Here is a 26,081-nt window from a genome sequence, read left to right on the forward strand (position 1 = left end):
CAAAGCAGTAGGAAAGACCTGGATCTCAAGAATGCAGGAGAGCAGAATAACTGCAGACTTGATCTACTGCTGTTCCTTATGGACTGATCAGAGGGACTGCTATATCCATGCCTAGAGAAACCTTCCTTACATACATACATTCATCCCCCTGCTTCAGGCTGGCATGGTGGAAGACAGACTTTGCTGTAGCTTAGTAACTGGGAAGTGATAGGAATTTGAGAGCTCTTCTCCCCAGCCTTTTCCCACAAAGTTTAAGGACCATCCAAAAGTGCAAGTATTATGTCTGTCCCTGTCTCTTGTAAGAGCAAATGGTGAGGTGCAGCCCTCACAGAGCTCTGTGATTCCCTTAAATCTTGCTTTTCTGAAGTAATTGGCAGTGGTTACACTTCAGTCATGGTCAACAGGTATCTAAAACCTACACAGCTAAATGGAACATCTCTTGCTCCTCCAGCCTTTTTGTAGACTCAGGATACAGCTAAAACAATTACAGTAGCTATATTGATTTATGAGGATTTCTTTGTGACCTGAATAGCTAAGGACTTTTTTTCTCCCCTCTTTTGTTGCAATATTGGGGTTTGGAAAATAAACTAGCAGCTGGAGAGATTCACTCATGAAGAAAAAATGCATTGTATTAGTCTAAATCAAGGGATATGGCTGAGACCTGTAGTACATAAGCACAGACACAGATCATTCAGAATTATTTTATTCAAAGATAAAGAGTTTATGACTGTCTAGTAACTTTTTCTGTAATGATTTTATTGAGAGGACACTTCCTGTTGTCTTAACATTTGTTGGGAGTTTTTACATAGTTTAGCTCTAAAAGAGGAAAAACACCTCATTCCCTAGACAAGTATAAATAGAAGCATTCTATACTAGTTATGTAGATGGAACAGTTATGTTTTAAGATTGCAGACAATTTTCTGTGACTCAGCAGCAACCTATAAAAAACCAGATATCAAGATTTAGGTGCATCAGAAACAGTGAACAGTGTCAGCTACTGCCTCCAGGACCAGCTTTGGTGCTGTGTTAGCTATCAAAACAACAACTTCCAAGTTTTCCAGTGGACTGGAAATCCTCACAGGTCGGCTGATCACTGGGGCTGGTTTCTTATCCATTGCTTTGCTCTGTGGTGTCATTACTACAAGGTGCATACCAGGATATCATGCAAGACCCCCAGGCTGTGATGCACTTTTAGGAAACAGAAAGTTAAAAGAAGTTTGGTTATTATTTCTGTATGCACTGACCAAACTCACATTCTTTGAACACCCAAAACTGCCCTGAAAGCTATGCATGACCAAGCCTTCACACTGACTTACAGAGAGTTCAGCCCATAGTACTGAATAAAATGGGGTTCTCTTTTTATTTGCAGGTTAATTTTAAAGTTGCAATGCCTGAGTAGAGTTTTAGCTCAGAATGGTAATGTTCCTAGTATCAACACTGCATTTCTGTGTTCTTGTGGACTGCAGTCAGATTGTCAGCCTCATTTTATAATCCTCATGGCATTGCAGTATAAAAGACAACATGAGGTACTAACACTGAGGAATCTTTTTTTTTTTTAAGGCAGCTGGTAATATTTTAGTCAGAAAGCCAAAGACTCCCTGTTGCAAAAGATTTCAGTGACCTTTTTGAGATATTCTAACACTCCTGCTGTTTACAATATCATTTGAAAATTTGGCAGAGTAAAGACCAAATCTGAGGCACATTGGTTGGAGGCACATCTATCAAGAGATTCCACTCAAATTTTATTGAGTAACAAACAATAGAAAATTGCCATGCAATCTGCAGGGAAATGCTGTCAGCCTGCCAAAATAATAATTGGGCGTGAAAATTTTAGTGCTGGATCTCTGTCTTGTTTCCAAAATAGCAGCAACAACCAACTCTACTCTGGGAACTTTTGTGGCTGCAGTGATAAGAGAGTGAGAAGGAAAAGCCAAGCCATATTGTACTTCCAGTGTTCACGTAAATACAGTGACTAAGAACATAACAAGTATGTAATAGCTTGATATTGATAGGCCACTAAACCAAGATCTTAAAATCTGAACTGTGCCAAGTAAACAGCAGCCTTTTTTTCAATATCTAGTGTCTCTTAGCTTGTAAATAATCTAAAGGTTGCTGTATATGGGACATCCTACCATAAGAGTTTTGAAGTGGTGATTGTATAGTCAGTACCATTGACTGAGATACTGCTGTAGGGCTCTTAGGAGATAAGCCCAGCTCTCCACATGCAGTACAGAAAGCCCTGCTTTGGAGTCAGTGGAATGGCTCCTCTTGATCTCAAGGAGAGCTGACTCACCTCAAGTGAACAAGTAGCCTGTAAGGTGCCTCACTCAGTTGCAGCTATGATAAAATGTGATGGGACTGAAAAAAAGGGTATTCTCTTCACACACACACAGTTGGTGGAGCCAGGCCATAAACAGTGCCAGCTTCACGCACCAGCCCTGATGGTACTGGGAAGAACCTTATTCAGTGTTCAGACCTTAGCAGAGTCCTGTGTGATGAGCTGGATGTCCTATTCCCAAGGTCCATAGCACCACTAGAAGCCAGCTAGGGGGTATGTGTAGGTCGAATTCGCTATGGTTTAAGATAAAACAAAGAAATGGTCTTGTGTTTCCCTCAGGGATGAGTTTATGGAACAATGAAATGTATTTGCCTGGTCACAATCCATAACAGAGGACATTTGCAGATCTCCTGAGAAAGGAGACACTGTGCTCACCATGCTGGCCCTCCCCATGGTGGCTTCTCCTGCATGACCAGCCAGTGCCCTTGAGTTGTGTGACAGTGTTTAGTAGCCAGAGACTTTTTTTTTATTTTGTTTTCCAAAAGATTTGTTCAGGGCTTAGCTGTCAGTCATCCAATGACTTGAAGCAGCTGAGAAAAGCTTTCTGCTACCACTGGCACATCAAGAAGGCAGAAGAAATTGAAACAGATTGGCTTTGATTGGAGTTGTTAGTACCAGGCAAGCTCACAAATATGATCATTAGTTGTCTATTTTCACTGGCAAATCTTTCCACAGCACTGGAAGAGCCTCAGAAAGCATGACAAAATTTTGTAGATGGGTAAATTTAAAACTTGAGGTTGAACTCCTGGCACGTAGTAGAACATAGTTTTGTTTCTGATGAGACAAGTTCTTCATAGCAAAAACAGATTAGAAAGCAGCCAGGATGATGGTGTGGCTTCCCAAGCTCCAGTTTAAGTGATAATATTCACTCTTACAGAGCTGACCTCTCGGTCCCTGCTGAAACGATCTCACTCTCAAATGCCATTAGTTGGAAAGCAATGTCTTTGGATGGGCATTTTGGTTTCACTATGTGCATTCTGCAGCTTTCCATGCTGAAGAAGCAGCCCTTCTTAGTAGCAATGCCATGGCACTTTCTGCTGTGGGCTGGACACATCCAGAAGTGCCTGGGTACCAAGAGGATGAAGGGTACACCAAGGGCTGTTGCTTCCTCATCTTCCAGCTCCTGCAGTGCATGGCTTACTCCTTGGTTTTTAGAAGGCAAATGGCACCATAGTGAATGGAAGAAATGGTCCCTGGGTCTCCAGTCTAAGCCTCTGGTTCACCTCTTGGAGGAAGCTGTCTCCAGAGATAACAAGTTGGTTTAAAGTCCTTCAAAACATAAATGTCTGTGCCACTGTATATTAGGGATCCATACCAATATACAAATGTAAACATTTTGCACTCAAAAGAAATGCAGAACATTATTCATCTCCAGGGCCCCAAGAAAATGCAACTTTGGGTTGAGAAATACCATGTTTGGACAAATGATGAGCTTTGTAATAATAGATGTAATCCCTGAGGAGGAGGATTTGTGGGCAGAAGACTGAAGATACAGCTACAGAGCCACAAAGCCTAAAATTTATTACAAGGACATTACTACCATGCATGCGGGTGTGCTTCTGCATGCATTATACTCACATTAATATGATGAGCACAGTTCTTTTCTGATATGGCATAGCAGGCTTATTGGCTTGAGTTAGATATATAATCTGCAAATGAGCAGGTGGTACTTTGTAAGGATTTTTTTTTTTTTAAGGAAGATCCATATTTGGTGGCCTGGTACTTTATTATCTGGTGGCAAGTTGAAAGGATTTCTAGTATTATAAGTCCTGAGGAGAAATATGTTAATGCTATAATGTTTTTATGCTATGTGAGAGATTTTATCATCAATGTGATATGTTTTTTCATCTTGCAGCTTACCACATACTTTTCAAATGTTATCAGTTCTGGAGACTTGCAACCTCTTCCTGAGACCAAAACCAAGAGGGGCAGCTCTTGCTGTAGGCACAGGAGATGCAGGCAACCTACAGCAAAGTGTTGTGGGCACATGGCTCTCTCAATCTGCCTCTCTGTGTTTTGAAATTCAGCCCTAAATCTGGAAAACGTTCAAAGTTAACTTAGTGAACTTTATTTAACTTTGAGCCTCTGCTTATATAAGATGGATGGTTTCATGAATATATACCTTTAGGTATCAATAAAACCTAACCAATTGTGATTAGCATGGTTGCTTCTCTATTTAAAGAGCATGTTTTCTGTTAACCTGTCTGTAAGATCCACAGGTGTGGTAAAAGAACTATCAGCTGTGTGGAAACATTTAATTAACTTATAAAAGTTCTTGTTCCTGTTAACCTTTTAAAGGAGCTGCTAAGTGCCTTGATTGAGGAATTGGTTTTCCTTTTGCCTTTCTCCAGTGCTTTGTAATACCCAATTTAGACTAATTATGTTAAGGTCCTGTAGAAGGCAGTTTACCTCCTTTTCCAGCCACCAGAGGTGTTTGTTTATGCCTGTTTCTTTTTCTAAGTACTTAAATGTCTATGAATTAAAAAGCAATGTATAAAACATGGCTTTCAGGTAATGTGAAGTTAAGTTTCTTTTTTAACACAGTGATCTTAGGGTCTTAAGTGGTATAATATGCTCAGTATTGTTTCTGAAGCCTGTGGTGTGCAGTTGGCACCCTACAGGCAGATAAGAGAAAAGCTTTTGAACTTAAGAAAAGTTGTGCCCCTAATCAGAGGCTGCTGATCTTTAGAATTTGCTTTGCCTTTTAGACGACTGAACACACTGAACAAGTGCGCCTCAATGAAACTCGATGTGAACTTCCAAAGAAAAAAGGTAAGGAAACTTCATGAAATGTGCTGCTTTGCCCTGTCTTTTGTGATAAGACCTCCACTGATCAGCTTTTAAGTCCCTATGCTCTTCAAAGTAAGTTAAGTATATTTGACTTTGAACGTGTGTATCAGCATTACCCGGACACATGATAACATCACTTGCTGAATCTTGAAATGATAAAGATTGAAAAGTTGAATTGAAATTGGAAAAAACCTGTGACTAACATGGCAAGACTTATATACTACATGTATTAAAAGGGCACAGCCAGTACTTTAAAACTTGATGTATGTGCAGTTCAAATTAGTGGGTTAAAAGACAGTGTGGTTTCATTAGGCAGGCTTGTTTGCCAATGCCATGTGAGTACACAATGGAAAATCCTGCCTGGAAAAAGTGGAAGCTGCTTGGATGAAAACAATAGCTCTTCTTTATTTCTTGTACTGACTTACTCCTGATCAAGAATGTAAAAATAAACTTTATTTAAAAATTCTTACAAGCTCCTGTGTAGCATGGGAATTATTTGAGCTTAAAGGGTTTCAGTGAGGACTGCACAAACTGTGTATTGATTTTGAGAGTTTTGTAACATTAACTGTTGAACGTTTGGTTTTCTGGTCACAAATTCCCCCCAAGCCCTTCAGTCATGTACAATGGTAGTTGAATCTGAGAAATCTTGCTGCCTGCTTCTCTTCCTTGAAAGTGTTTGTTTAATGCTTTTTTAAAAGCTGCCTCACAGAGTTGCATTTTTGGTGTATGCAGATTCAGTTTATTCATTCTCTACTCACTGTTTGAGGGAACTTAGTGAAAGAATGGTTTTACTATCCAGATATTTTGCTTCTGCATGTGCCCATTTGTTCTGCTGTGTAGGTAGCCTCTTTAGCATTCATTTTGTCCACTCACTGTAGCCACAGGACCTCTTCCTTTCACTGCTTCAGACCTGATGGTATTTTGTCTTTAATAAGTGCCAACACTTTCCACATCAAACACCCACATCACACCTGAGAGAAGGAACAGCAAGATCCCCTGACTACATGAAAACTTTGATTTGGTTAGGTAGATGCTGTAAGAAGAGTCTGAGACCCTTCAGCACAAACTAACTGGACTGATTGCATCATTGACATGCTTGGAGCTATGCCTGGTTTGTGTCTGTGTACTTGTGTTCACACAGAGATACTGGAGCTGCAGAAGAGACAAAAGTGCAAACAACAACATACTGGTTGAACTCTGGTTGTCCTCTGCAAATTCTGTTTTAGTTACTTCTCCTCAACACATATTTTGGGTTTGCTGTAAGATTATTGTGCTTCCTTGCTTGTCTCTAGGTATCTGATTTAAAAAAGAAAAGGAGGATTTTTCTTATCTTAGTTTTAGTAGGGTTTGGTGGGTTTTTGTTTTGTTTTTTTTTTTCTGCCTCTCATCCCTATTTTGAATGGATTGAAACCCCCAACTGCTCTCCTTGCAGATGAGTATTAATATGCTATGGAAGTCCAAGTGCCCCACTTGGTAGCCTTTCAGGGGGACAGAAGATAGCTGGGTCCATATCTGCATGAGTTCAGGGAGAAGCAGAGGAGAGAAAAACACAGAGGAAGAGGGAACAGAGCAGATTCAGGATGATAGATACAGAGACAAGTGACAGTGGAAGACAAGGGGAAAGAAGAAGGAGCAGAGATTTCTGACCAGAAGAAAAATAAATGCAGGTATAAAAGCTGGAAAGTGGGTCTGGAATTGAACACTGAAGCAAGTAAGTATCTTTGCTGTAGATAGTGCCTTTCCTAACAGTCTCTGTGATGATCTGAACAATGAAATGCAAAACCAGCTTGCTTTGGAGGTTCAGCAGAAGAGGTTTGCACAGGACTAACACAGATGCTTGAGTGATTCATCAAAATACAGCCAAGAGAGCTGCCAGGCAAGGTTACAGTGAAAGCCAAGCACAGCCTGAGCCATCCCCGTTCATGCTGTGGGCTGCTTTCTTCCCTTTGGCTTCATCGAGATGCATACAAAAATCCTTCTGTATGTGTTGCAAATATGTCCGTAAGCAATTTGGACAGACAGAGATTAGCCTTTGGATTAACTGCCTTCTGCAGCTGTCAATTTATGAGAATTCCTGCCCCCAGCTGGAAAAGTGTGGCAGAATTCCATCACAAATAAACCCACTTTTTGCCTTTTGTTAGCATCCTTCTGTATCTCAGGCAAGGATGCCCTTGGTCAAAAAGCTGTACTATTTGAAACCAACTGTGACAAATCTATGAATTAAAACCTCTTTCTCTTTGGCAAATGCTATCAGTCACTCCTCAAGGAACTTGCTCCTTCTCCTCTTCCCAGACATAATGGTATTAAATGGAGTTTTGAATATCTTCCAAAGCTTTGCACTTGATTTCACTCTAGGTCAGTAGAAGTATTCCATCACTGCTCCACGATGTCTGCACTGCCTCTGCAAGTTGAATTGCCACTTTCACACCTACCCTTGATCCATTGTCCCCATGGCTGGTGACATGTTGGTTGGCAAAGTGCTCGCTGCATTTATTTTTTTTTTGTTAGGACAGTTTAATTTGTCAGCACATTCTGATATCTAACAAGAACAGTGTGTCATTCAGGATGTTCGTGGCTTTCAGAATTTCTACTGATTCTATCAAAAGAAAAGTACATTATGTCACAGGACCATGCACTGCAGTCAAATTTGGAGTGAGTCACCATGGCAGCATTTCAGTATCTAGATATTTCATTTGTCTGATTTTGCTTCCAATGAAACGTGTTTATGTTTCATTACCAATTAAAAAAATAACCAAAACTTTTTTATTTAGCTGCAAACTGTGACACTGAAAATCCTCTGTGATTTCTGACTGGTTCTTGGGCAGAATGTAATCCTATTTTTGCTGTGGTTAGAGGCACAACTTCTTTGCTACCAATTCTAATTTCTGTTCATATCTTTATGATATTGAAATGATATTATGATTCTGTTCATATCTTTAAAAAGAAATCTTAAAACTTATTTTCATCTAAAAATTAGTTAAAATATACATTTACCATCAAATTTGTTTATTTCTGTCTCTGTGCTCTCCTCTTAGTGTTTTTCACTGTGTCTCTACCACTTTGGCTGGTTTAATTGGATCCAGCTTGTAGAAAATGCAGGCTAAATTCTGTCACTTCATACAGTAATGTCAGTGCAGCTATGGAGATTTTTGTCAGCCAAAATCTTCTTTATTAAGGTCCCTTTGGCATATTGGGATGTACAACAAATAAGAAAAATATGTTTTTATCCTATTGGCTGGTGCCATCAATGCTTCAGCACTGGTATGCTTTGTAGATATAATTACCACTACTAAATATTTAAAAGTACATACCCTTGTGGTTTTTAAAATATCCACTTTGTGGCACTGCTAAGACCACAATAGATGGATTTTTAAGTGCCTGAGTCTGTACAGTGCTTCACTCTGTATATGCATACAGCAAACTATGGAACTGAAACCAAGGCAGAGCTGCCTGCTATGCCATTTCTTCCCTGCAGACAAAATGGCTAAAACATTATTAGCCTTTTCTACCCTTTTCCTGACACTTCATTATCTGGTTAGTTTTGCTCTCTACCCAGCCACAGGACTAAGATCTTCATTCATTCCTGGGACCTAACAGCAACTGCAGGAGCACTGCTGCACACCTCAGGGTTAAGATATCAGAGGAATGACTAAACCTGAAATTTCATAACTATATTTTATTTTATGATTTAGACATGATCTAAAACACTTGGCCAGCTTGAAGTGATCAGCTGGTAAAAGCTCATGGCATTAGTGAGACCTGACATGCTCCTGAAACCATCTCCATCTTTTGAGGTTTCGCATTATTTAAGGTTTTGGGTGTTCTTGTGAATTTCTTCCTTTTTTTTTTTTAATTTTTTTAACATTTCTCAATCTAACAACCAGCAGAGATCTAGTCAGAGATGGAAGATAACTTTACCATCAAAACTGCATAGAAAAATGCTTCTAATAATAGACTTTCAAAATACAATTTTTCCAGTCCCAAAATAGTCTTTCTGGTTTAGCACCTCATTTTAGTCTGACAGCTTGTCATATTTTACTGCCTTCATACTGCTTCCAAGAATGTGAAGAGCTGTTTGGATGTCATGTAGGTGAAGTTAGTTTGTTCTCCTTTAAAAAAAATGTACAAGAATAATGCAGTATAAACCCTTTTCAAAGTCAGGGAAAGGATACTCATTAGCAACTGTGGGCTCCTCATCCTTGGAGAACATTGAGTTCAGTGCTGACTGCTTGCTTTGTGCTGAGGACATATCCTTTTATTGTTGTTGTTTGAGCAAACAGATGAGAAAAATGTCATAGGGAGATATTTATTTTTTTTTTAAATCCAAATTTGCATGTTGTCTGCATTGATTTAGCTCCTGGAGTTGCCTAAACATAAGCTCAACTCTGCATGCCCAGGCCTGAGGGAAGGGACCAGGAGGGGCTCTAGGGCTGCTGCTCCTTGGGGTGAGGTCAGGGTACACCAGAGACAGTGGGACAGGCTGGAGGTCATCAAGTTTGAGGTGTCTCTGATGGCAAAGGCAATGCAGGTAGTGGTTGCCACTGTAGGAAAGCTCCCCTCAAATGTAGATCTAGGTCTGAGCCTGGCTGCTTCACCTTCCCACATCTTTACAGCTGCCTTTGCTGCCTGCCTTTGCCTGTGCTCAGAACCCCCCTAAGCAATTCCTCCAAATACAACTTTTTTACTGTTATTTTAAGCAGTGTAACTACTTATCTGTAGTTATGTTCCTGAAACATAAACCTTGTTAAATGTACCTGGTCTGCAAAGTTTATAATATAGTTCTCACTGCAAAACTATGCAGCACTGGATATTTGCAGTCTTGGTGTCTGAAATGGCTCACATTGCTGTAGTGCCCAACTACTTCCCAGTATCTCAATGCCAGCCATGAAAGTCAGGATCCTTCTACTTGAACCTTTCAAAACTCTTTTTCTTTTTGTGGTTTGGTTTTTTTTTTGGTTTGGGGGTTTTTTTGGCCAATCCCCAAGGAGTCACTTTAGGCATCAGTTCAGTGCACAGGCATTCATGCCACAGAAGCTGAGAGGCATTGGTAGGAATCATGAGCTCCCTAACATAGAGCAGGTTTTTATTCCTTGTTAAGATGCTTGCTGCAGTCTTTACAATTAAATGAAAGAGGCTGTTGTGAAAGGACTGAAGAGGAATCTTTCATAAACTCGGGTCAGGGAGACTTTACCACCTGTTGCTCACATGGAACAGTACAATCACAGTAATTCAAATAATGAATAAAAGCACCTGCTTTTAACATGTGCCACTTGCTGTTTTCCAGAGTGAAGATTCAGATGAAGACGACCTCTGTGCTATCAGTAATAAATGGACTTTCCAAAGAACCAGCAGACGATGGTCTCGGGTGGACGACATTGATGCTTTGCTTCACCGATCTGACAGGCATGGATCTTCTGGGGACATTAAAATGAAAAACACAACAAGCAGTGAGAGTGTCCTTACAGATCTGAGTGAACCTGAGGTCTCATCTATTCACAGTGAGAGCAGTGGGGGAAGTGACAACAGGAGTCAGTCTGGCATCAGCAGCGCTGCCAGGGAGATCTGCAGCTGCTCTGGCCAGCATGATGTGGAAAGCACACTGCTGCAAGACTCCAGTGCAATAAACACTGCCCTGTCCACCAAGGACAACCTGAAGAATGAGAAACCAACACGAACCAAAGCCAAAGCCTTTCTAAAACGCATGGAGACACTCAAAGGAAAAAGTGTGCATGGAAAACCAAAAGGGTCTGGAAAAACGGGTCCTTTAGAGATAAGTGGACCTGTTCTCCAGTATGAGCCAAAATCCTTGAAGGACATGCACTGTGTACAGATAGTCAATGGCAATCTCCAAAACTTAGGACAAGATTCAGTCAAAAGGGGACTTTCTTTTTCTGCCAAATCCAGCAGTGACAGCAGTCAGTCTGAAAACAGCAGCAGTGGGGTGAGCACACCCTGTTTGAAAGACCGCAAATGCCACGAAGCAAACAAGAGAGGTGGGATGTACCTGGAGGACTTGGATGTTCTGTCAGGAACAGCCTTACGGCAAGTGGTGGACCAAAACCTCAAAAATGAGTTTCATTCTCAAGAGAACTTGGTTGTGCATATTCCCAAGGATCACAAACCAGGAACCTTTCCTAAGGCACTTTCTATTGAAAGCCTCTCACCTACAGACAACAGCAACAGTGTAAACTGGAGGACGGGAAGCATCTCTTTGGGAAAGCAGAACTGCTCGACTCCAAAAGAGCCTGGATTGATGGCTTGCTGTCCTAAAGAGAGCAGAATCAGTATTTATGACAACGTGCCAGGTTCCCACTTGTATGCTAGTACTGGAGACCTCCTGGACTTAGAGAAAGGTGTCCTTTTCCCTCATTTAGATGACATCTTGCAGCATGTCAATGGACTCCAGGAGGTGGTAGATGGCTGGTCAAAGAATGTGTTGCCAGGTCTGCCAGCTGATGATGTGTCAGTCAGGGAACCACCATCATTGCCTTTCCAGTCACCCACACAGATCACTCTTGATTTTGAAGGAAACTCTGTCTCTGATGGCCGGACCACACCAAGTGATGTGGACAGAGATGGAACATCCCTGAATGAATCTGAAGCCACTGGTGTTAGGGACAGGAGAGACTCTGGGGTGGGAGCATCACTCACAAGGCCAAGCAGGTAGGCAGCAAAGTTTTATACACAAATTCATAGACTGTGAAATATGATATAATGAAGCAGAGGCTTGTATCCTGGGAGTCAGAAGGTGCAGGTTACTGTTAGTTGTATTTATCCTGTATGGGCACCTCCCAGGAAAAGGTAAGGCTTTAGGAGAAGGGATATCCTGCTATGGAAATTCTTACAAGCAATCAATGGAAAACTGGTTTAACAGAGAAAACTGAGGCATTTTTTCTTTCTTGATCAACTGATTACATAGTAGGACCTTGTATATATCATGGGATGTATTTTCAATTTGTCTTCCAAGTTATGCACTTGGATATTTATGCATCAGTTGTCTTGTGCAATTTTTTATGCACTGGTCTGCTTTAAAAATGCATCCCTTTGTGCTCAAAGAGAATTTCTCTATCCCACCTCCCTTATGTGAATGGATAAAATGATGCTATACAGTTAACTTAATAAAAGTGAAAACCAGGCTTTTGGTAATAATTCACAGGCAGAGGGATTTGTTCCAGTTGAACCAAGGGACCATGGTCCTGGGTGAAAGCCTTTGTGGATTCACACTGCTGTGTGTAAGGTGGCTTGGTATGTGCAAAAGAAGTGAGAAAAAACCTGGTGTTTTCTGATCTGCAGCCAATCTTGTCACATCCTTACAAAGGACTCTGCTGTGTCATGGTTTGCTGCTGCCCATAAACCATCACAAGCAAGTGAACTCAAGGAAACTACTGAACAAATGAGCAGTGCCAAAGTTTTTAGGATTTGAGCCAGAATTCATGTTTAGCAAAACATGACTGAAATGACAGTTTTTTCCCCCATTAAATCTAGTATATAGAGAAGGTGCATTGGAGTAAAGAGAAAATGTGAGTGGCTCAATGGCTTGGTGGTTATAGCTCTTGCCAAGGAGAAATTCGGCTCAGTCCTTTCTCAAAAAAATCCTTCACTATTTAATGACAGAGGTATTTGGAGAACCTCATCTCTAAATATCTTGGTTGTCAGGCTGGTCCCCTGGGAAGTAAGGGACTAGGCATCAAATCCTAATTCTGAGTCAGGGAGAAAACATTTGAATCTGGAGCTCCAACATCCTGTTGGAAGTGTGTGGTTTAGAAGGCCATAGTGGGCAGCATTTTCCCCTGCGTATGTGGACAGGACCCATATCAACTTGTGAATCTAACGTCAAAAAATCAAACCTTGGGCATGCCCAAAACTGAAGACATCAAACAAATTGTTTTATTTGACTCTGAGCTACGTTTTCTTTCAGTAGACACACCGTGAGCCATAATGCGTGTACTTTGTAAATTGCCCAGCCCTATCTCATAGCACACCATCCTTTTTTTTTCCTGCCATTTAAAGCAGTTGCCTGATTTTTCTATTGTTTCCTTTGCTACAGGAGATTACGATGGCACAGTTTCCAGATTTCTCACCGCCTGAGCCACTCCATCGCATCGCTGCACATCAGCAATCAGTCAGCAGCCCAACTGAACCTACTGCAAAAATTCTCTCTGCTTCGTCTTACTGCCATCATGGAAAAGTACTCCATGTCAAACAAACATGGCTGGACCTGGTGAGTACCATTAATAATCAGAAGAGATATTTTTAGATGAAAATAATTTCTCCCAATTCTGTTACTCTGATAGTAAATTCAGTACATGCAAGTAGGAGGAGTGACCAACTTCAACTGATCAGTCCCCTTTAGTCTGTCCCCTTTAAACTGTCCCCTAAACTGTCCCCTTTAGTCTGTTCCTGTCTAGTGACTCAGTGACAAAGTCAGAAATAGATCCTGGAGATCTGAATTCATTCATGCTCTCTAACAGAGAGACAACTACTGCCTCTCTAACAACACTCCAGTTCCAGAAAACTAAACAGAAATAGGAGAGGGTTATTAAACATAGAAAATGTTTATGGTTAAGTCTTCCCCAGGATTCTTTTTGTGATTCAAAAAGAAACAGCTGCTGATCATACTTCATATATTTGATATTGGTTTGTTTATGCTTTAAAGGAGGGTTATAATAGTTAGGGAACTTTTTTCCAGAGATCAAAAGATCCAAGATTTATCCTAGTCTTGGACCTGAGTTAGAAGGAGCTTGCAGCTGCAGCAGCTGTAACAGGTACCTAGTCACTCAGAGACTGGAGTATCAGGCAAATGGGCATGAATGCTGACAGCATGACTCCTTCTGTACTAACTGGCTACAGAAATCTGTATTTAATAGCATACAGAGCCTGATGGGACATGCATACTGAGGTACAGTGGAATGGAAATGAGCACAGATAAGAGATTTTAAGTTTCTTAGAAATAATCAAAAAAATAACAGAACCTTTCCCCAATATGCAGAGACACCGAGTCCAAAAAAAATATGACTTGACATTTACATTGTGATTTCCGTGTCCAAAGCACTTCACAAAAATCTCACCAATTTCAGCTGTGAGCTAGATAACACAAGTTTGTTTTTAGAAATGGAAGAACAGATATATGGGCCTATATGTTGAGATCCACCTCACAGACATAAGCCACTCCAAAAAGTCATAAGTCTAGTGTGAGCAAATTGAGTTGGCCATCTGTGGTCAGTGGAAAAAGATGGGCAACTCCAAAGGGAGTTCCCCGTGGTTAGCTGACATCTTGAAATGAATTTTACCTTAACCAACTCCAAATAAGCACACTAGAATAAAGAAAATTCTAGGTTCTGCTGTTTATGCTGAGGTTTTCCCTCCTGACAAATACTTCTTCAGTTTATATAATCAATCTCTAAAGATTTATAAGAGTGGGACTCTAAATGGCTGTAAAGTTTTATGCTATACACATCCAGTAGGTCATTTAATCCAAGTTTTATCTCCTTCCCACACAGATGAGAAAAATCTTTGTCACATTCAGGTCATATTAATCTTTCTTTTCTTTTTTTCTTTTTTTCTCTTTTAAAATTCCACTGCAGTCATGACTCCCACAAAGGGAACCCAGTTGGTTCTTGTTATTGCCATCATTTTTGGACGAAAGCAAGCTCACCAGTTTCACTTGGGTTACTCAACTAGAATAAATCATCTAACACTAGGGAGGAATCTGGCACAGAGAGATTTTCCACCAATGTTTATTACTGTAAAGTATTAGTCAATAGAAATGCTAAATAGTGTAACTGGTAGTATAAAAATCATTCAGCATGTTAGAGGACTGAACTTCCTTTTCTCCCAGATAGCCTCTCCCTTATGCTTTGTTGGGCCGTTCCTTTGTGTCTCTATTGGATGCTTCAAACCGTGTTTGCTTCAGCTGGATCAAAACTGCATAGTAAATTTTTTTCTGTTAAAATAAATTGTTATGCTGTATCTTAGGGCCAGAGGCTGTCAACTTATGAAAGTTAAGAAACTCATCAGTTATACAGACTGTAAAGTGTCCATGTATTGTAAATATAATTTCACCATCTTTATAAAAAAGAAGGTGGCCCCAGTTACTGATTTCTGCCAGCAGTGTAACTCGGAAAGACTCTAAATACTCTGCTGTTTTCATGCTGCCTGTCTCATGTTAATTTTCAGGTCTGTGCCAAAGTTCATGAAGAGGATGAAAGTCCCTGACTATAAGGACAAGAATGTCTTTGGTGTGCCTCTGATTGTTCATGTCCAGAGAACAGGACAGCCTCTCCCACAGAGCATACAGCAAGCTCTCCGCTACTTACGGAACAACTGTCTGGACCAGGTATGAAACGCACTCCAGGGACTCAGTTGTTTTATTCTGAAAAGCCACCCTAAGCAAGCAATGGTGAAGCTTTTTATACTCAGTACCACAATTATTTGAAGATTGTTTTATCTCCTTTTGGGCCCATGTCTCCTCTGGTGATTTAAGACTTGGTGCCAGAACTAATGGTTTGCTATTTTGAGTTTTGTATTCAGATACTTTGTTGAATTAGGCTAGATGTTAGGAAGTATTTTTTCACTGAGAGGATTGTCAGGCATTGGAATGGCTTGCCCAGGACAGTGGTGGAGTCACCATCCCTGGAGGCATTCAAAAAGCATTTAAACCTGGTCCTTAAAAACATGGCTTAGTAGTTGACTGTGGTGTTAGTCAAAGGTTGGACTGGATGATCTTGTAGGTCTCTTCCAACCTAAACATTCTGTGATTCTTGTAGCTTGTTAGTCTTGCTGATTTGTATACAATAGCCTACCTCAAAAAATGAGATGAAATCTTAATGTCCATTTAATCAGAGCTCAGGACTCCCAACTTCTTTCTGTATCTGCACTGCTTCTGCTTGATTGTTGCCACTGAGGGTTAACTGCATCCACCATTTCACAAGATATGGTACAAAAAGTTTTATTTACATAGCAAAGAAAGAAAAGTCCAAGAATAGAGAGCAAACTCAGCAGAATATTCTAACTGTTCTGTTGACAAAGTCAGATACAACCAGATAGAGTTAGGTCAGCAGCGGTTCAATGCCAAAGTCATTACAGTACATTGCCTTTTATAGTGTTCTTAGCTACAACAAGCCAGCTGGGAGACCCTCGTGATTAAAGTTGCAGATTTTTTTATTCCCTTTAGCTACAGAGCAGGGACATACCAATCATAATTTTACTGTTCTTCCCCCAAGGATGAGGCTGTGTATCTTTATGAACATAGGACTGGGAGAAACCCCCTTGTTGATGGAGTTCAATCCTTTCCTATTACCGACCTTGTGTGATATGACCTCTTCCATAGCTGCTTTTAGGTATCTTTAAGTTCAAAAGGGGCAAGCAGTATTTTACTCTGCAGACTTTATTAGCTCTGAGGACAGGAAGAGGGTCAATTCTGAACCCTTCCATTTTCTGATCACCATTCTGGTCATTGTTCAGACTGTTTTATTGCATGACAGTCATCTTCCCCAAAATGGAAATCTAAAAATTAGCTGTGAATCATAGCTGTTTCTCCTTGCATCCAGTAGGAGACATAGGCCCTTCCTATCCTTTCTGTCTGTTGAATGTAAAGAGATTCTGTAGTGATCAGACCTTGAAGCCTAACTCCTAGATGTCAAAAGTGAGGTGAGATGAATTTTGCTTACCACATCACAAAATGGTAGGGGTTGGAAAGGACCTCTGGAGATTGTCTAGTCCAACCCCTCTGCTAGAGCAGATTGTACAGGATGGCACCCAGGTGGGTTTTGAATGTCTCTAGAGATGGAGACTCCACCACTTCTCTGAGCAGCCTGTTGCAGTGCTCTGCCACCCTCAAAGTAAAGAAGTTCCTCCTTGTATCGGATGAAACTTCCTATGTTCAAGTTTGTGCCCATTACCTCTTGTCCTGTCATGGGGCACCACTGAAAAAAACCTGACCCCATCCTTTTGATACCCATCCTTTAAGTATTTATAAGCATTGATAGGATCCCCCCTCAGTCTTCTCCAGACTAAAAAGACCCACGTCCCAGGCACAGGGGTTGAGGGACAGGAGTTATAGCCTGCTGGAAATGTCTTAATAGAAGATGCATAGAGACAAATAGAAACAATATATTCAGTAGTTAGCATGCCTGATTATCACTGTCATAGCCTGGGTATATATATTCTTCCAGTATAGGAATAAAAATGATGCAGGAAGCATCAAGCAGGGATAGGACTGGAGAAGAAGATACTTGCTCAAGTATGAGGAAGAGGAGATATGGGGACAGGGATGGGCTTGACAGCTGAAGGTCAATAGGAAGAAAGAGAAAAGAAAGAGGACATAAATGGGGGGAGGAGGAGAGGGAGGAGAGAAAGTAAGATAGGGTAAAAACAGAGAGAAAGGAAAAACTCTCAAGAGATTAGAGGTGGTCAGAAGGAGTGTCCATGGGTAGTCTCAGACAAATATCTTCTCTGAGAGGGAGGGTTTACTTGATGGTAAGAATCAGAAGGTCCATTTCAACTCAGCTTTCTTCTTCAAGTTGAATGGAGAAAATATTTTAATAGAAAATGAAAGAGGAGAGATACAGGTTAGGGCTATTTAAAATATCTTTCCACCAAAAACAGAGAAATAGGAGTTTGGATAAATATAATTAAACAAAAAGAGAAATCAAGAGTAGCAGAATGATGAGCAGCAGGAGATTTCACAGGTGCAATTTGATATCTGACCTCAAATCAGTCTTAGGTGTAAGTTTTTAAAAATTCTTTGTATCAGCAAGGACATTTACCATCAAAAGCAGAGAACTGGGCCTCTGCTCTCGTATTTGTCTACCACATGGTAAAACTGTACTTTTTGAATGAAATTAGCATGAGTCCTTCTGCATCTTCACTATACATTTCTAAGAGCAAAAGGGATTTACAAATAAGAGAAAGGGAAAGGGGGAAACATATTAAAAGAACCAGATGCTCTTTCTTGTATTCCCTTGTTAGAAGGAAGAGCAGAGCTTCCTCTGTGAACAGAAATTCAGTGTATTGGGATGTACACAGGACTCATTCCAGTCCTCTTAACTCCTATGCATGAATACAGCACATGAGCTTTGCCAAATTCATCAGTAAGACACAGCAGAAGAGCCACTCATAGCCAGTCTGGTGTAGGAGTTCATCTCCATATAAATAAAAATATCTCCTCACACAGGTGCACAGTGTGTAATTAGTGTCAATAATGTCCTAGTTAACAAAAGTCCTAAATATCATGTTCCTGGGCATGGGAAGTGTTCTGGGGAGAGGAGGAATCTGCATGAACATTGCTGGTAGGGGTGAGGGGATGGGAACCAAAAGGCATTGCTTCCTTGCTTTTATACATAATTCCTGTTGGGACCAGTAGCTGAAGGGAGGCTACAAGAAAGCTGGGGAGGGACTTTTTACAAGGGCATATAGTGCTAGGACAAGTGGTAACAGTTTTAAGATAAAAGAGAGTGTAGATTTAGATTAGATACTAAGAAGAAATTCTTTACTGTGAGGGTGGTCAGACTGGCACAGGATGCTATATCCTGGAATTTTTAAGACCAGGTTGGATGGGGCTTTGAGCAGGTCTAGAGGAAGGTGACCCTGCCCATGGAAGGGGGGCTTGGAACTACATGATTCTTCCAAGGTCTTTTCCTTTTACAACCCAAATCCACACAGAAAGCTGAACAGACAGTGGGCATGGAGAACAGAGAACTGTAGCTCCAAACCTGAAGTGTTGCTTTTTCATGGCTCTTTCTCAATATTTCACCTTTCCCCCTGCAAAACTGAAGGAAAACAATGCTTAAGACTTCCCAAATGAAACACTGTAAACTCACATGGGAATAAATAATGTGGTTGAGGCAGAGGAATTTGCTCCGGGGAAATTCCACTGATGAGAAGGATGGTAAAAGGGCAGCAGTGCCATGAAGGCACTTGCAGGCATCATATAAAGAATTACCTCTTTCTTTATAATAGAGAGCAAACAGGATAAAAATGTCTAAGTGACACTGCACAAGTAATCCCCGTGGCCCCCACGTTTGAACTCCTGAACTGGGGTTTTCAGTGGGATTTTGGGGAACCATTGAAAGGAGAGACTGGGGAGAGGGAAAAATAATTTGGTCTCGGTTTTAATGTTTTACCAGGATGTACTAATCTATTGCCACAACATTTATAATTTAGCTGAGCATAATATTTTCTTGTGAGTCTTCAAAATACATGCCCAAATAAACATGAGGAACCAGATTCTCAGCTGGAGTAAATCAACAGCCCATCACCCAAGCCAAGCAAGCCACTGCTGATCTGTATCAGCTGAACATCTTGCTTAAACTCTTCAGGCAGCAGGGAAACCACATGCTTTCTGAACTCTCCCTCTAGGCTGGGATGCAGAGCAGCAAAATTATTAACTCTTCCAGTCCTGCTGTGAGAGCATGCACTTGCCAATGAGACTTTGGGCTAGTCAAGACTGTCCCTTTTCCATGTTTCTTTTATTCTTGGCTAGAGGAAAGTATTCTTGGTCATGACCAAACTCCCCCATAGCAGGTGGTTTTGAATATATATATATTTATATAACTATTTAAGTAACTTTATTTTTTTTTCACTTCAACATCATGGCTTTTTAGGTGGGTCTGTTCCGAAAATCAGGAGTGAAATCCCGAATCCAGGCCCTCCGTCAGATGAATGAGAACTCCCCAGAAAATGTCAGCTATGAAGACCAGTCAGCATATGATGTGGCAGACATGGTAAAGCAATTTTTCAGGGACTTGCCAGAACCTCTTCTCACAAGTAAACTAGGAGAGACCTTTCTACACATCTACCAATGTAAGTTCCAATATTTCTATTATAAACGATGAGAAAATATTATATATTGTATAATAATATATTGTAAATAATTTTGGTGTGTTAATAGTGGGTGGCTTTCTTTCTGCTCATCTCCAAGATGTGTAGAAGAACTCAGATTTCAAAATCATTCACTGAGAGATTTTATAAATTGCCTAAAGGCTTCAATGTCAAAATTTGAATGGAAATACACTATTTAGATCTTGAGTCACATTGAAAATATTGGCCTCCCCATCAGAAAGATGCAAAAAGGACAGGATGCCATAGATGTAAAAAGTGTAAAGACTCATGTTTTTAATATATTTCTTTAAGCTGTCTGTTTCATGCAGACATCTCAATACAAGTGAGTGTTCTGGGCATGGAGAAGTGGTACTTGCCAATGAGAATATGAGCCTGTGCAGTCCTCATCCTTACTGTGACTTGATTATTTGCCTTTTTATTGTAGTCAATAAAAGGTACATGCATGCAACAAGGTGCTTTCATATACATCCTCATCTTCGATGTAAAGATCTTGCAGAGAAAAAAACGAAAAAAACCAAACCAGAGGATTTCTTTCATTCATTTCATGATAAACAGTCTTTAGATGACTTTGTATCTCTTCTCCAGACTGAGGGAGAAATAAAGAATGAGGAAAACATTGAAAAGACAGAGGAATTAAAGTTTTTTTTCCCGACAGTGTCCATTATGAAGTCCAGTCAGTGCTCTGGCAGATACAGAAGAGCATGCCCAGCTGTTCTAAGCCAAATAATTGGAAACAATAAAAAGAAGTGTGTCTGCTCTTTTCACTTGCAGACGTTTCAGCTGCCAAAACAATAGAAAGCCATTTTTAAACATTGTATAATCCCATTGCTAAAGAATTTAAGCTACTTCCGTGTCTCCCTTTACCGTAAAAATCTGTCTGTGGCACATAGTCACTAATGTGTTTAACATCACAGTGTCTGTAACTGGTAGAGAATTGCTGTGATCCTGCATGTGGGAGACAGCATCGAAATAAATTTAGTGGATTTAGTCATGCGTGATGTCTTGAGACAGAAATTAACTGCAACAGTTGGTGTCTAGCCCTGGACCATCATTTCCCCCTCTCCTCTTGCAGGCCTTGTCTGCCTACACACACACCAGCAAGCTTGTTCAGAAAAGCTGTGGAAATTCTGGTTGCTAATAAACAGCAATTGCAATTGTTTCCATAGTGAAGTGGCCAAGGAGAAGATTCTCTACTAGAAGGACATGTTCTACATGTCCTTAGAAACAAATCATCTTTAACTATTGCTTGATGAAAAATGTGCATGTCTGAGCATGCTGTAGGAGGGCCTGCAAGTCAACTACTCCCTTGCCAAAGGAAGAGAGATGTGGCAGATCTCAGTGTTTTGCCATTATTAGGTCTGTAGCCAGAAGAAGTCCCCATCTCGAGGTCAGGAGCCTGGCATTAAGAGTCACAACAGCCAAAAGACTGAACATTGAAATATTGCTACCAGCCAGAAAAAAAAAAAAAAAAAAAAAAAGCTATGAAAAGAGGCACAGGAAAACTCTAGCCCTGCATGATACTGCAGTGGGAAGTCTGAAGCATTCTTTAGTCTGGTCAGAGGGGAAAAAATAGTGCCAAGAAAGATGTTCTTGAACTGTACCAGTACTTTAAAGAGTTTCAGAAAGACTTGAGGATGTGTCTGTTTAAACCAAGAGGGGAACAGGAAAATATGGGCTCTGGAGACCAGTGCTTGGATTAAGAATGAATAGCAGTGTTTTTTTGTTAATATGTGACCAATAACAAATGCATTTTTCTGTTTTAGAAAGTACTGACAAAACTCCTTACACAGAAGCAAAAATTTCAAAAAAGCTGGGATACCAATTGTATTTCATAATGTTTACAATTAAATAAATATGTATCTGGGAGGTTTTTTTCCCCTTCATCCTGTTTATACTAATGTGAAGTTAGGAAGGACTTTTTATTTCTCTTTTAGAATATAGTGTCACACTGATTTTTCTGTGACTCACTGAACAGCCTTTTCATATATCCAGAATGGTTTGATTTACTGTTAACACAGAGGAGTGGGGATGAGATGATTAGTGTAGAAGTATATACAGCATAACTTTGAAAATTTCTCTATTTTGCTTAATGTTTACCTATGACATGAAGAGCTGGCTGGTCTTCTCCGTGCATCAGAGCCACCATCACTATAGTACGGGTGAGGCAGTGCCAGGAAGCTACCTATGCAAAGGCTCATTGCATGGATTTAGCAAAGGTTCCTCTGACTCTTCAGAAAGCCCTGGCCTCTTGATGCTTCTAGAAAGTTGGAAGCATTGAGCTGTTTTCAGTTTGCCATTCATGTCTAAAAGCTTTTAAAATAATGTGTTGTACAAAGCTATCAGGCAGAGTTTAAAAGTTGGCTGTTCCATCTACTGTAAATCTGCTTTTGTTCTTCTATTCAACTGTATAGAGTGTTTGTAATACCCAGAGGAGGGCTCCGACTCCAAACTGAGAAAACTTGTGGTAGTTTTAGAAATGAATCTGTCTGAGGCATTATTTTAGTATATCCATTATTTCATTAAACTCTCTTATAGTTTAGGACACAACAGTAAGTATTTTCCCAAAGCTTCCCTAAGACTTTTGATCTGTCTTCCCAGAGGACAAAAGAAGCCTGGAAAATGACATTTAAAGATATGAGTACTGACTCCTCCTCTCCCTTCATAAACTTTAAGTGAAGTTCAGTCTCTTTCTTTGGGAACAGCCTTTCAAATTAACAGAGAAATGTCATACACTGGCTAGGTGAGCTGTGCTTGGTGGAGGAGCAAATCATGGAATCATTAAGGTTGAAAGAGACCTCTAAGATCACCAAGTCCAACCATCAAACTAACCACCACCATACCTGCTAGACCATGCCCTGAAGTCATGTCTACACATTTTTTTAACACCTCTGGGGATGGTGACTTCATCACCTCCCTGAGCATCCTGTTCCAATGCTTGACCACTCTCACAGTAAAGAAATTTTTCCTGCTATCCAGTCTAATTTTTTTCTAATATCAAATCACCTCCCTTCAACAACCAGCCAGTCTTCATCCCATTGTTTAATTCAGAAAGCCATTCCCCAGGTGTGAATGCCTGTGCTTACTCATCTTCTTCCTGACTTCTTTGTCTGATCTTACACTGACCCCTCTGAACATCCCTTGTTTTCCCTCAGATGTCCCCAAGGAGCAGCGGCTGCAGGCGGTGCAGGCAGCCATCATGCTGATGTCTGATGAGAACCGGGAGGTTTTGCAGACCCTGCTGTGCTTCCTCAGTGATGTCACCTCTGTGGAAGAGAATCAGATGACTCCTATGAACATAGCTGTTTGTCTGGCCCCGTCCCTCTTCCATCTTAACATAGTGAAGAAGGAAAGCTCACCTAGGTAGGTTTCTTTACACTATAAATAGTCATGTTCTTCATACTGGAGAAGCTGTGGATGCCCTCTCCCTGGAAGTGCTGAAGGCCAGGCTGGATGGGCTGTGAGCATCCTGCTCTAGAGGGAGATGTCCTTGCCCACACAGAGGGGTGGGAACTAGATGATCTTGAAGCTCCTTTCCAATGCAAAACATTCTATGATAACACAAAATGTTGCTTTCAGTGTTTCTAAAGGCATGCAGGATAAAATTTTCTAGAGCATCTGCTTTCCAGCAAATGTTTTACAGGGCATGACTTCAGTAAGAGGGGAAAGCCCTTGCTGCAGAGCCAGTAGCACAACTTCACGTACACAGAGGTGTGTTTGCAAGCCCAGCAGGTGTTTCTAGCCCCCTGTTGGGAATATGGAGTGTCTGCTTTCCATGCAAAATTTCAGTGGGGTACTGTTGAGTTTTGCATGAGTAATGTCATCTTCATTGAAGGGAAAGGGCCTGATTTTGCTCTGGTATAAGTCAAAGATTGACTGTATTTTGAAGGATTTTAAATACACAGATATAGATTTCCAGTGTGTGTTTTTTCACACTGTATTTTCTGGCTACATGCTGCCCCTTGGATTACTGAATTTCAGGCCTCATTAAGATGGTATGCAACAGGGTGAATATAGACTAAACAGGGCATAGATGTCCCTTCTGACTTTTGGGGCTTTCCTCCATCTGGTTCAGAGTGCACTTAGACTGATGGTCATTCACATGTATCACCAGGATCTGAGCAAGCACATGAAGCAGTAACAACATAAAACACTGTACATCACATCTGTTGGAAGTCCATTCCAAAATGTACAACACCTGAAGCAGGATATACATCATCTTTCCTGTTTTTACCTTTGGTTCAACAATATTTTAGGTAAACATTTTTCCTTCTAAAAAGGCCCAACAGTCTGAGCTCAAATAAAAAGTAAAGGTAGGCTTTTCTTTATGCTGTTTTAAACATCCTGGTGCTGTTTGTTTGTTTTCATATTAAAAAGACTCAGCTCTTTTTACCTGAGACACTGAATTCAATTACAGAGTAATACAGAAAAAATATGCAACAGGGAAGCCAGATCAGAAGGACCTCAGTGAAAACCTGGCAGCTACTCAGGGACTTGCTCACATGATAATGGAATGCAACAAACTTTTTGAGGTAAGTGAGAGACTCAAACAGCATTATTCATGGCCACATCGTGCAGAATCCTTTGAAGTATTTTTGTTTACACTTACATTTTCTGTCTTGTATTAACTCAGAGACTGATGGCCCCTCACTTATTTGTAAACTTTCTCAACCTAAAGTTTGTTTATCTCATTTCTTTATGAATGTTCTCTTCTAGCATTCAAATATACCACTACTAAATATGCAAGGTAATTGCTCTATGGCAGTTTTCAACCCAAATTATTGAATTAGGAAATTCTAGTCTAATTAAAATAAAAATTGGCTGGTTTAATATTTCATACTATTATAATACTTCTAGCACCTCATTTAAAACTTTTCATATAAAAAAGAAAAGTTGATACACTTTATTTCCCTGTGTCTTGTAATAAAGTTAATATTGCATAGGGAGATGCAGTCTCCCTGCATCTTTCACTGCAGGTGCAGGAGAGAAAATGCTCCCATCTCCCTTCCCCAACATTTCTAAAGGGCAGAGGAGTAACATGGATGTGTTGGCATGCAGCTGATCAGTCTAATTTTGTCCTGCATGAGCAGTGCTATTCTGAGCCATGAACGGTTTCATTATACTGCTCTAATGTCTCTTCTTATGTTAGAAGATGGAAATAGGTATCCATTTTACAGAGCACAGACTCATTGCAATTGGATGTCAAATGGTCCATCAGCCTGGAAACACATTGCCTTCAGGAAAAGTTCTCAGCAGGAGTTTTTCCCTATGTGTTTCCCTCTCTTTTGTGGCACAGGTTCCACATGAGATGGTCACCCAGTCCCGAAACTCCTATGTTGATGCAGAAGTGCATTCTCCCACCCTAGATGAGCTGGGGAAACAAGCAGACGAGGAAGGAGGCAGCTATCAGATGTACCTGGAAAGTCTCATGCAGAATCTCCAGAAAGAAGCAAAAGAGAAATTCAAAGGATGGGTGACGTGTTCCAGTATGGAGAACACAGAACTTGCCTACAAAAAGGTAATTTGAGGAGATGTGGCAGAAGCAGTAAATCAACCAAAACAAAATACAGCCTAACTGTGGGACACCCTGACTTGCTTCATGACTAAATACATACCCTTCTGTCTGGTGTGGAACACTGTTATTTACTTTATTTTTACAAGACTACTAAAAGCAGTTAAAAACATAATATGATAGTGATTGAAGTAGGACATTCCAGAAGAAGTCACACAAAGCAACCTAAGGTCTCCAAAATTGAAGAAGTAAGTGTTGCAGCAAGCAACACAACCAGAATGTGAGCTGAGACTTTAAACAGATACCATCACATGGGTAAGTTCTTGAACTGGGGAAGAGGCAGAATTTCTGACCTTCTCCTCTTGTTTGCCAGCATTTTGGAGAACACGACCAGAACATAGATATTAAAAGATGGTTTTAGGTTCCCACTGCTTTACTTAGCCAGGATAACCTTATGGCCAGTTCTAGACCTGATCCTCTTGCCTTTGTTTCCAGTGGACTTTTGATACCTGCAACTTTTATAAAAAATTCTGAAGTTGTTTCATGCTCCATCACTTCTGCAGGGAGAGCCAGCTGGGTGCAGCCAGAAGGAGGGTGCTGCAG

The 26,081-nt window shown here is 40.6% G+C and overlaps 1 protein-coding gene across 2 annotated transcripts in view; it reads left to right on the forward strand.

The window, feature by feature from the left end:
• Nucleotides 1-26,081, forward strand: part of STARD13 (StAR related lipid transfer domain containing 13) — a 140,831-nt gene that overhangs the window by 107,092 nt on the left and 7,658 nt on the right. For both annotated transcript variants that reach the window (XM_030457708.1, XM_008503158.2), the window contains exons 4-11: nucleotides 5,047-5,110; nucleotides 10,413-11,791; nucleotides 13,176-13,349; nucleotides 15,305-15,464; nucleotides 19,732-19,930; nucleotides 23,122-23,329; nucleotides 24,384-24,498; nucleotides 25,263-25,484. In XM_030457708.1, coding sequence (XP_030313568.1) covers nucleotides 5,047-5,110; nucleotides 10,413-11,791; nucleotides 13,176-13,349; nucleotides 15,305-15,464; nucleotides 19,732-19,930; nucleotides 23,122-23,329; nucleotides 24,384-24,498; nucleotides 25,263-25,484 — 2,521 coding nt within the window. The remainder of the gene's footprint in view (nucleotides 1-5,046; nucleotides 5,111-10,412; nucleotides 11,792-13,175; nucleotides 13,350-15,304; nucleotides 15,465-19,731; nucleotides 19,931-23,121; nucleotides 23,330-24,383; nucleotides 24,499-25,262; nucleotides 25,485-26,081) is intronic.

The sequence above is a fragment of the Calypte anna genome, chromosome 1 (assembly GCF_003957555.1).
Source record: "Calypte anna isolate BGI_N300 chromosome 1, bCalAnn1_v1.p, whole genome shotgun sequence".
Classification (NCBI taxonomy): Eukaryota; Metazoa; Chordata; class Aves; order Apodiformes; family Trochilidae; genus Calypte; species Calypte anna.